This window comes from Patiria miniata, unplaced genomic scaffold (assembly GCF_015706575.1).
Source record: "Patiria miniata isolate m_02_andy unplaced genomic scaffold, ASM1570657v1 HiC_scaffold_25, whole genome shotgun sequence".
Classification (NCBI taxonomy): Eukaryota; Metazoa; Echinodermata; class Asteroidea; order Valvatida; family Asterinidae; genus Patiria; species Patiria miniata.
Genome location: NW_024037064.1, coordinates 7,027,801 through 7,040,259, shown reverse-complemented (window position 1 = coordinate 7,040,259; position 12,459 = coordinate 7,027,801). Strand labels below are relative to the sequence as shown.

At 38.8% G+C, this 12,459-nt stretch overlaps 1 protein-coding gene and 1 long non-coding RNA gene across 2 annotated transcripts; one reads left to right on the top strand and one right to left on the bottom strand.

Moving 5' to 3' along the window:
- The first annotated feature begins 2,088 nt into the window (after positions 1–2,088).
- LOC119733292 (E3 ubiquitin-protein ligase TRIM56-like) lies at positions 2,089–7,184 on the top strand. The gene is made up of 2 exons (XM_038206891.1): positions 2,089–3,597; positions 6,097–7,184. The coding sequence occupies exons 1-2, from the start codon at positions 2,322–2,324 to the stop codon at positions 6,732–6,734; spliced, it is 1,914 nt and encodes a 637-aa protein (XP_038062819.1). The 5' UTR covers positions 2,089–2,321; the 3' UTR covers positions 6,735–7,184.
- A 16-nt stretch (positions 7,185–7,200) lies between these two features.
- LOC119733294 lies at positions 7,201–11,488 on the bottom strand. Its single transcript, XR_005271753.1, has 3 exons — positions 11,390–11,488; positions 10,373–10,494; positions 7,201–7,326 (listed from the first exon to the last, which is right to left on the bottom strand). It is a non-coding gene; the product is annotated as an uncharacterized LOC119733294 (long non-coding RNA).
- Positions 11,489–12,459: the final 971 nt, after the last annotated feature.

Genomic DNA, 12,459 nt, shown 5'->3' with positions numbered 1-12,459 from the left:
GGGATCCGCCCCCTCTAAAGGTTACGACTATTCACACTCGTTGCATCGAAGTGGAAAACCTCTCACAATTTCTTTAAAAAAATGTCTTTGGACTTGACTCCTCAATTCCTTCAAGGATAACTGAGATCACACCTGGGAATAAACAGGAATCGAACCAGGGGCCAATAGAAAAGAAAAAAGCAGTAGGATCTGAACCAAAGACTCCTCGATTCCTTCAAGGGAAACTGAGGTCACACCTGGGAATAAACAGGAATCGAACCAGGGGCCAATAGAAAAGAAAAAAAGCAGTAGGATCTGAACCAAAGACTCCTCAATTCCTTCAAGGATAACTGAGGTCACACCTGTGAATAAACAGGAATCGAACCAGGGGCCAATAGAAAAGAAAACAAGCAGTAGGATCTGAACCAAAGACTCCTCAATTCCTTCAAGGATAACTGAGGTCACACCTGGGAATAAACAGGAATCGAACCAGGGGTCAATAGAAAAGAAAACAAGCAGTAGGATCTGAACCAAAGACTCCTCAATTCCTTCAAGGATAACTGAGGTCACACCTGGGAATAAACAGGAATCGAACCAGGGGTCAATAGAAAATAAAACAAGCAGTAGGATCTGAAGCAAAGATTCACCAGATTCAAACCAGACAGACCTAACATGAAGCTTCCAAGACATTAAGTACATGTAGGATCACTAGTCATCAAATCTAGCTGATGCAGTGATTATTTCCAGACAACTTTCATTCTTACATGACTTGAGACGTTTACCGGCATCTTCTTGACTCCTCATCGTCTCTCAGCCAACATTCTCTCAAGATCAATTTTTTCTGCAATGTTGGTTTTTTTTGGTTGGTCAAAGTGATAACTTTAAATAGACTGAAAATTCTTTATCAGTATTTATAGCACAAGATAAAAGAAATTTTAGTACATGTATGTGAAATATGAAAGATTTGAGGAAGAAATATTTTTATAGATTTTTTATTTGATGGTAAAAAAAACCTCGTGAAATTAAACATATGGTGAGATGCATGCGATTGTAATTTAACAGAGTGCAGCATGAACATGTATATATAATGCATGAGCCTATCTAAGGTCCAAAACTCAAGTGTCTGGTAAATATGTACACAGATAAGCAGATGCACAGACTGTACGTGTGTGACGTGCATGTATATATGCAGGCAAACAAAAATCCCAAGCTCTATATATAAACCATGTCACGCGACTTGATGACGATGCTGTGTTTGCCCAGCGCCATTTTTACCAGAACCGCCCCATCAAAAGTCTCAACTGTTTGTGCTCTCTACATCAAATTGGAAAGCTTTGTCTTCAATTGATTTGGTTGAAATTAAAAAAAGGTAAGAAAAGAGTGTCAGTTATTTTAAATGAGGCTAAATGCTAGCTTACCGTTACAAGTGTAGGAATCGCAGTTTGCCTTAAACAACAAATGTGAAGAGTGCATACAGTAGTAATGTTCCAAGAAAACCTATATTTAATATCCATAAATACCTAAGACAGTTTATGCATTCCTATTGGTCGAGAGCCCGTCTTAAACAGCTGGTCTTAAACGGATGATAAAGACATGGCTAGCTGGTCTTAAAAACTTTTCCAGTGTCACAATAAAATGTGGACTCCTAAAAATCCAGTGCCTCTTATCGTTTCATTGGTTGAACGTTGTAGGCATGTGCAACACTACCAAGGAGTCAGAATTTCATAGTTCTAAATTCAAAATGCAAGGCGCCACGTGCGTTCTGCACGACATCACGCAGAACATGATACGCGCGCGTTAATCTCACATAAAAAGGGTTATCTTACTCGCCAGCTGAACACTCTATTATTTTGCAAGAGGGATGTTTCAAAAAGCATAAAGTGAATTTGTTGAACAAAATCGGGATGTTTTGAACGAATTATATACATGTAGGCCTAATTAGTTTTTACCGAAAAGGTATTTATGAATGAGAATAAATATGTGCTCCGTCGGTATTTATCACTCTGTTTAAGACCACCCAGACTCTAAGTGGTCTTAAACAGAGTGATAAAAACCTTACATATGTATATTTAGTAATAGCCAGATCAGGGCACAAGCTACCGTACACGTACCAGAGCTCTTCAAAAAATCAGAGCTCTTCAAAATTTGACAGGAATTCCAAAAAAAATTGATGTCTTGTTCAAAAGTGGATGCATGTAAATACAAAATAACAAATGAAAATAAAATGTTGGGGTTTTTTTGCCCAAATGAAACTCACACAGACAGTGCAGTATTAAAGAAGTTTCATCTCTGTATTATAACCATTTCAATTTCTTTTTAAATACTCTTTGTATACAGATAAAATGGCTACAGCTCTAAAAAACATCGGTCCCCATCTTGAATGCGACATATGCGCAGACAAATATAAACAGCCCAAGGTGCTGGATTGCATGCATAGTTTCTGCCAGAAATGTCTGGAGAAATACTACGCCAGCAGGTATGCAGGTCAGCCTAAGTTTCCTTGCCCTGTATGTAGACGGGAGACGGTACTCCCACAGACACGCATTCAAGGCCTGAAAACAAATTTCCATTTGATGGGAATAGTTGAGGAGGTCTCACTGCAAGAAAAGGTGGCTTGTTCAGAAAACACAAAGGTCATCTGTGAGATTTGCGATGAGGGAAATGAGGCCATGCATCGTTGCCTGGACTGTGCACAGAATATCTGCCCAAACTGTCGCAAGACACACTTGCGATGTACTGCTACATCAAACCACACAGTGGCTACTTTGGAGGACATTCGTCAGGGGAAGGTAACAGTGAAAAAAACACCAGAAGAAGATGAGTCTAAATGCCACAAACACAAGGGGGAAGTGAAACGGTTTTACTGTGAGACATGTGAAGAATTAATCTGTCGAGATTGTACTGTAGTAAATCACAGTAAACCAAAACATCACTACATTGAGTCTGGAGAGGCTTCTCGCAAATACAAACAGTCACTGAAAGATATGTTTCCAAATGTCACCACAGGCATACAAATACTTCAAAAAGCTTTTGCCACTTCATCACAAGCTAAGCAGAAGTTCACACAGAACGTCACAAAGACTGTGAAAGCTGTGAAAGACAAAGCGGATAAAATGAGAGCTGAGATAACAACTCAAGAGACAAAGATGATTGAAGAAATCAAGCAACTCCAGCAGGATCGCAACAGAACATATGATGAGCATCAGGAAACAGTGACAATGATGCTACAAAGTAAACAACATTCCTTCAGTACAGCTCAGGATGTCATAAACACTGCATCTGACAGTGATCTGCTTTCCCTCTATCCTATCATCAGCAAAGACTTGAAATCACTCAAGAGTCAAAATCCTCCCCAGATTGATCCAAGGCTTTCATATCTGAGCTTCACCCCGGGTCAGAGGATTGGTGACATCAATCTGGGCAAGCTTGAGGTGGAAGCGGGCAAGTGGGAAAAGTGTTGCGAGTTTGGTGAAGAGGGAAGTGGTCCAGGAGAGTTCAATGGGGCTGTAGATATTACTGCTACTCAACCTGGTGAGATTGCTGTGGCAGACTTTTACAACAACCGAGTGGTCATCTGCAGCAATGAGGGACAACACAAGGGAACCATTCCCCTACAACGTAAGTTTCTTTCATGCACATGTTCATCAACACAAACTGTCACAATTGTGTGGAAATTATAAGTCAGTCTTCCATGTGCACATGCAGATCTGACAACTGAGAATGAAAACTAATAAAATACTGGTAAGGAATTGATGTGCTGGCAGTGCTCCCCAACATATTTGATTTTGTTCTCCCAACAAATATTCAGATTTTTTTTTACATGAAGGCCTATGTAAAAAAAAAAATGGCACAAAAACCCACACACACTCACAAAATAAACAAAACTACAGCAAAATTTCTATTTATTTTATTACTGATTTGTGTTTTTATGGAAGAAAAACTGGGGGGGGGGGGTCTGTAACCTTTAGAAGTTAATGTTTATTTAAAGGTTGCTTTGCAAACATATCTGCCCTGTGAGTAGAATGTTCTAGGCCATGGGTGACGGGGCTGATGAACCCCCATCCAGATCACCCTTTGGTTTGGTCTTTGTTCTTCTGACAATAATGCTGCATGGCTTTTTATTTCAAACACAACAACGTGTGAATTTCAAAATTGGAATTCAACATATCCATCCTGACACTGAGATGTGCATTCAAATCTGAAGTCACAATGACATCCGCAGGTATCAAATTACAAGAGATTTTACTTCAGAAAGTGACCATTTTGTCTCGTTTATAACTGAACAAAGCAAAAAATCTCGTTCACATTTTGTGATCTGATGAATCATACGTTGATGAACCATTTTTTGTTGGTCCTGTGTATACATGTGAAGTTGCTTGACCTTCTGGGGTTGAAGTTATACTAAAAGCAACATGAAAAAAATAAATAAAATGGAATTACTCCCTAACGGGTCAAGGTATGAAGAAAAAAAAGTGTACAAATATGCACTGTTGTACAAAGACATGACATCATACAATGACACCACCATATCAAATTAAAAGTGATCTAAAGGGACACTACATCCTGGAAAGCACCCAATAGGGCTACAAAGAGCATTTAAAAGTAGGATATTATACAAATATATTGATGAGTGGCTCAGAGTGAAATAGGAGGAATATTATCGCAAGATAAAATCTGGACTTTTCTTCGCCTCGTGAAATGGAAAAGTCCAGATTTTACAAAGCGATAATATTCCTCTGATTTCACAATTTAAGCCACTCAATATTTGTTTTATATACCTGACATGTAGATCCTGACATATTTGATACATTTGAACCTTTATTTCAACATGAAATTGGTGGAAAATGTATTTCTCTCTTCCAAACCACCCCATGAAAATGTTTGAACCTAACTCTGCAGCGCTGGCTCTTTGGAACAATACACGATACGCTACGCTGAACGCGCACACCAGCATGCATTTGCATACAAATACTGCGTCATGGAACAAGAATGATCCTAACTGTTGAATAGTACAATGTATTTCCCATTGCCCATGGACGAATGGGACTTTTTGAGCCCCGGCGTGAATGGGAGCAATAACGCATGTCATGTGATGTGAGTTCCACCAATCAAATGACAAGGATCTGTATGGCAATATAAAAACGTCTACACAACCATCCTTGACAAATTGGCCGTATGTGTGTTATTCTTGCAAGAACAAATTGTTGGGGCCAAAATTTTCACTCTCAAAAATGTGTCATTCCGTGTCAATTCAACACTATTTTGGACCCGACCCTCACAGATTGAAACAATTTGGTGTGATGATTGGCCTGTATGAGAAACCCCCAGAACTGAATTTTTTGTAGTTTGGCTTGTTAGATTCTGAGATACGGGTGAACGAACTTTTGACTTATTAGCATGACCTCCGAACTTTCAATACTTGTATCTCCAAAACTACAGCACCTACAAAGCCAAGTTGTAAAGCTCTTTGAATGGCCTCTTGCAATTATATAAAATAAAACCAAAATCGTACATTGAAGCACGGAGAGAATACGTAACAAAATTACCTTTGACCTTGAATTACGAAAAAACAATATGCTTCCAATTTCATATTTTTTTTTCAGTTGTTAGTTTAAGATTTACCGGTAAGCAGCAATCTTGGAAAATTTTGTGATGGGCGCTCTAAAAGTTTGCAAAAACTGAGTTGTTATTATACAGTTTTCAATTATTTAATGATAAAAAATGGGGTCTATGCTGTTCAATGCTTCATTTGTAAATTGAGCAACCTTATTATTGTTTTAAAAAATAGCAATACCGATAAATTTAAGACTAATCAATTTTTTTTATGTTTGAACAATGAGAATAGCACAGAGAGTGCATCAACTTTATAAAAGACTTTGCAAAACTGTATCTCCAAGACGTTGCAATTTATTCACAATTATACATGTATGGTGGTTGAAGCCTGCACAATGTTCATGTAGGCCTATTCATTCTACATGACCGGGCTATAAGGCACGCCATGTATTCATTGTTATAGGTCGGTTATCATAGGTATTTATATTTCATGGGGACTCAGAATAGTGACAGTGCATACATATACTGTGCATATGTTACATTTGAGTTCTTCTTTACCCACAGATCCAGTGGCAGTTGCAGCCATCCACAATCCTGAGCAACGCTTGCTTGTGTTGGAAAGTGGAAGCAAGTATGTCAAGGCGTTCAACATGAAGGACAACACTCTTGTTATGCAGTTCCCAACGGTGCCCAAGCATCAGGTAGACAAGACAGAAATGAACCTACGGAGTCTAGCCGTAAAAAATAGTACATGTACAATCATAGTGGGTGATGTCAAGAGAATGGTGTGGACTGAACACAAAGCCACTGATGGTGAGATCCTACACACCATACCAGTGCAGACTCCACCTCACTACCTGGCTGTGGATGACGACACTGATAGAGTTGTGGTCAGTGGATGGGACACAAAGAAAGTGGACATTGCTGATAGCAAAGGTACAACAAACGCCAGCATCAAACCAAGCATTAATGGTAAGCCAGTGAAGTACTGCGAGGGTGTATGCTGTGACAGCTCAGGCATCTACCTTGCAGTGCGCCAAGTTGTGTCTGGCACTGGTCATATTCACCACTATGACCTAGATGGCAGGTTTCTTGATTGCCTGGCACAGGATCTGTATCTCCCACGTGGAATCACATTCACATCCAATGGGGAGCTGGCAGTGGCTAATCGGTTCTCAATCAAGATGTTTCACAAGGTGTGATGTCATCAAACATGACATTGACTAGCAATCATCATCATCCCAACAGCAAATGTTGAGGATGAAATTGTCCAGTCATTACAGCACCAATCAACATTCATGTCCCACTCATATCACATCTCTCCTCAAAAATCCAAACTGCCAGATCCCTCTGATGTGAACCATTTCACCATACAAATTCTTAAATAAACAGTGCATCAATTACATTATGTTACTATACAAAGTCTTATATAAACGGTGTATTGACTAGTTACATTTGATTTGATTGGGATAATTTGTTTTAATCTTACATGTATGATGACTGGAATCTGAATTAAATGGTAAATTTGAAAGGAGAGGGAAGTTTAGTGGGTGTTGAGGTGTTTGAATGTAATGACCCCCGCCTCCTCAACCCAACACCCCTCCCTCACCCACTACATGGACTGCCATCAATCTATCCAATACTTACCAACTTTTTGTGGTGTTAATAAAACCCCGGCTTCGTTGTGGCTTCCGCTTCATCTCTGGCACTAGATTCCTAAGAATCTTACCACATTCAAACTCAGTGAAAATGCACCAACCATCCATTGGCCTTGTGTGACAGGATTTGGTGTCTCTGAAGAAGAAAATGGACCAATATTGTACTGGAGTTACATCAGGGGACAAAAATCAGGCAGCCTGAGGCCAAAGCCAGGGACAAAGCCAAGATTTCATAAACACAATTAAGACTGTTAAATTGTTCCTGGTGGAACTTGCTGTATATATTCTGCTATCTTTATAACAAAGACTTGAGAAAAATTTCGTTCTTGAGATGCAACATTCTTAAAGTTTATTTTGAGTAATTACAACTTTACAAATGCATTACTCAGTTCAATTGAGTGTTAGGATTAGTGTTCAAGATAAGGCTTTATTCACTCAGTTAAATTTTTGTTCCTTTTTTTTGCTGTTGGCATCTGCCTATTTAATTAATAAAACACTACTCTTCAAGTAAATTGACTTGTCTAAATGTATCCTAAACATTAGTGACAAAGCTCATTCTATTAATGTGGTTTCAGATCTTCATTCACAGAATGGAGAATTGTGTTGACAGTGTTCATGAGGTTTATATCTTGACCTCATCAGAGGCTCTGCAATCTGCATAGTAGAAGCCAAAGCTGGAGACAAAGCCAAGATTTCGTCAACTCCCCGAGATTCTGAAATGTGTTCCTAATGAAATCTACATGTACATGTTGTCCATTATATATTGTACTTTTGTTAATAGAAATTTTGAGACAGTTTTACAACCACTTCATCCTTGAGATGTAACCATACTACAAGTATTTTGTGAAATAGTATTGTTTGAATTCATTTTAAGCATACGCATCACCATGATAGTTAGTACTCAGATTACTGTTCAATGTAAGCCTTTATTTACTCAGTTTTGACATTACGTTTTGCAGTTTCTGTTTACGCATTTGAATTTACGATGCATTTACATGTATATTGAAGATAATTTACTAATTGAAATGTTTTCTAAACACGAGTAAAAATTAATTTGGTTTCCTGTCTTAATTCACAGAATGAAGACTCATGTTTATAAGAATGTTTTTATCTTGATTTGAAATTTTGTTAACATTTTTTCTCAGACTGTCAAATATCCCTTCAGTTTGAATGATTAGAAATCAATTTGACTGAAGCTGAATTTCAGAAAGCTATACGGCCTCAGTTGCCTTGATTTTGGCCTGACTGCCACCTTGAAAGGTCCCACACAAATAGCAAATTTCTAATCCAGGTTTTTTCCTTACAAACCAAATAGATTTCCTCATCTTTTCAAGAACTAAACTGCAAACCTCTGTTTTCAGTGCTTTGCATTTTTGTTGTCATTTCAGAAAACTGGAGAAAAAAAATCATCACTTCAGTTCTGGTTTCAGCAAAGAAATTATGAATTTGTTTGCAAAGTATCAATCTTATTGTAAAAATTAAATGTTCAAATGGACTTTGAAGAGTTTAACAATTCACCACTGTATGTAGATCTTAGTAGTCACAAGACTTTGTAAACTCCCTTTATGTATATTCTTCAATTTGTTCCTAATAGAACATACATCTACTCATTGTATACTGTGCTATCTCTACATTACATTTTCTGATAATAGAAATTACAGCCTGTACAATTTTAATTATTCTGTATTTCTGTTAACTTCACTTTTTAAAGCCATGTAGGATCATTTGCAATTACCCAGATAAGCACCTACCGATTTAATGACAGAAACCTCAAAGTGAAGATAGGACTGGTAACAAATACCCTGTGAAATAATTCCACCTGAAATGGTATTGTCAGAAAACAAACATTGAAGGTGGTTTCAAAATGGGGTGCCTACAGAATCCAGTTACGAGATCCAAAGACTGATTTCTGTTTTCTCCAAAATGTATAGCAGCCACTCAGCTAAGACTTGAACAGAATGCTTGTTATGCAACCTACTTAAAATATTGAGCACTTTTGTTGCTTCGGAGAAAAAAACCCTGCAAACAGCAAATGATCCTATGCACAATGTACCTTTAAGCATACACATCACTATGAAAGTAAATCAAGATTACTTTAAATATTAGTCTTTTAATATTCACTCAGTTTCTTTAAAAAAATGTTTCGTAGTTTTTTTCATTTGTGTAGTTTTTCATAGAAATCATGTTTATTGTTATTATTTTCAAGCTTTGTACATTTGCATTTATATCAATGAAACACTAATGTGGATGATCATTTAATCATCAAAATGTCGGCTAAAGATGAGCACAAATACTTATCCTATTGATTTGGTTTCCTGTCTGAATTCACAGAATAAAGACTTGTGTAAACTTTACTCACAAGGGATTATCTTGCGGGAAATCTTTATTATTTTTCTTTGAAGGTTAAAAATTCTTCAAGTGTGAGGGGTTGCCAACCATTTCAACAAATGTTCAAATCAATGGTATTGAATTTCAGGATGCTATGGCCTCCGTTGCCTTGATTTTTTGCCTGACTGCCTCCTTGAAATTTCCTTGCATTTTCAAGAATTAAATTCCATACCTCTGTTTTGATTGTTGCACCTATTTGGTTGCCATTTCAACTTGAAATTAATGAAAACAATTATCCCCGTCACTGCAGTTTTGAGTTTCAACAATGAATCATGAAACTTTTCATGAAACTTTTCAAACTCTTCTTTAATAAATTCTATTCAAATTTACTTGTAAAATCTGAGGTTTTGAAATGAGCAGAAATAAATGCATTCATCCTTTTCAGTCACTGGGATAAGGACATTTATTAGCAACATTTTATGACTAATCTTTTAAATATCACTTTGTTGAACTAAACCTTAGGGCATCCGAAACTCTGACTTGCACAGCTGGTATTTGTGCCTTCCAGCTCAAACAACTGTAAAAAAAATGACTGAGAATGATAAGCTTGATTTGCCTGAAACAAGTGTAAAACGATGCGGGGTTGAACGTGGCGTTGAAATTTAAAAAAAACTCACCCAGGGCGGCACTGGGTTCACCCAGGGTTGATTTCAACCCAGGTTGAGAGGCTCTAGTGTGAAAAGGGCTTGAGAGTTGGTTCTAGTTGCCCTATCTCCCCTCCCTCCAAAAAAAAGTCTACCCCTCCCCTCCCCCTCCCCATGGGGCAACTTAATAAATGCTCACGTTGGGCTTACCAAGAAGTGACTGCTTGTAGTGACGGCCATCCCACACGGTTGCATCCTTTCCACACGACCGCCATACAGGACTGCTTTGGCTGATTCCCAATTTTCAGGGGTCAAATAACATCAGTCAAAGTCTGTTGGTAAAAAAAATCAGTCTATAATACTTCGTCATGAAATAGTGCACGGATGGATGATCAAGTCAGATGGAAAATTTGTCAGTGAAATAAATGTTTTTACTCTTTCTTGTTCTGTTTGAAGTCGATTATGAGCTTCATGAATGACTGCTGCATGGTATGAGGTATGGATTATGGAATTTGGGTTGGGATAACTTCTTACATGGAACTCTTTCCGCCGTTTCTTTTAGCCATTTTTAAGAGTCGAATGTAAACTTAAAAACTATCGGCCCTCGATTTTGTTTATATGAAAAATGATTTTCTTTGACAGGCTGTTAACACTCTATATTTGTCAAAAGCAGTTATTTTTAGTATCAAATTAAGCACACAATTCAACTTTTCACTTCTTTAGCCATCTTGGCCAAACAGTGCACATATCCAGGTATTTAGTTTGTGTTTTTCTGTAGTCTCGAATACATCTCGTAAAATCTTGCGTGCGCTTTTGGGCCATTCGTGCGTGACCTCAGGACAAGAAACTGAGGTCAAACAAGGCTGTGTGTATGACACGGCCACTGACTGATAAGTTGGGTCCAAGTTACTCGGACTCAGAGCTAGCTATAGGCCCTATGCGCCCAAAATAAAAAAAAAATACAAATTTCTGACAAACTTCTACTGGTAATGAAGTAAAGATAATAATGGTTTATGAGAATTTATCAATTTTAAAGAGATTCCGAGTCACTGACTTTGGATTTTCCTAGTTTTATTCAAGTGCACCACGTACATGTACGTAGTGACGTACGTTTACAGAGCAGATTTTGTGCCCAATTTCCGGACGCCACTGTTTTCAAAGTTGCTTCGGGCTCAATTTCAAGACACTGAAATTGTTCAAACAACAAACATTATAAAATAATATTACCAGCATTTTACTGAATGAATTTGAAGTTCGTTTGGCAACGCTGTTACATGACGAAAATCGGGGGAAACATCGATTTGCGACGTTGACTCCAGCGTACAGGAATGTCGGACACTTCGCCCCATTTCCACGTCGCCCCATGTCACTTCGCCCCTAACCACTTCGCCCCATCCCCACTTCGCCCCATCCCCACATCGCCCCATCCCCACTTCGCCCCATCCCCACTTCGCCCCATCCCCACTTCGCCCCATCCCCACTTCGCCCCATCCCCACTTCGCCCCAGCCGTTACATGTAAAAAAAAAAATCTCATCTATTTTTTTGGCTTAAAAAAAAACTATTTCAATAGATTCACTAATTGCTAACCAACGGAAAGAATTAGCCCATCACCAAATGAACAATTCATAACCAACCTCTCAAGCTAGGCTCTCCCCTACCGAGAAAAAAGCTTGAAGTAAAAGATCCAACTTTGTTCCCAACCCGGCTATACCAACCCGTCTCCCACTTATCTGAGAACGACAATACCTTTGACATCCTAATTTCACTCTTGGAGGAACCAATCTCATCAATGAAGTTGTAAGTCTCACATATCAGACAAATTTTGACGGAACATTTTCCTCAAGGCAGTGAGTTCCTTTGAACTCACTGACCCATACCTACGGGATTCTTTTGAATCCAGCGGCTGATGATTTTATTTAAGCCATCATTTCTCTCATCTGTGTCTCGAGCACCTCATCAGAGAGTTTGTATTTTTCCTGAGTTTCTAGAATTGGGAGCATTTATTATCTGGGGTCTTTGGCAGTTTATTTGGTCTGCACCCCTAGCCTTCCCTTTTTTATACTACATGGGGCGAAGTGGGGATGGGGCGAAGTGGGGATGGGGCGAAGCGGGGATGGGGCGAAGTGGGGATGGGGCGAAGCGGAGATGGGGCGATGTGGGGATGGGGCGAAGTGGGGATGGGGCGAAGTGGTTAGGGGCGAAGTGACATGGGGCGACGTGGAAATGGGGCGAAGCGTCCGACACCCAGCGTACAGATATGATACACGTGCCGTCCGCCAAAAACGTCCACGACATA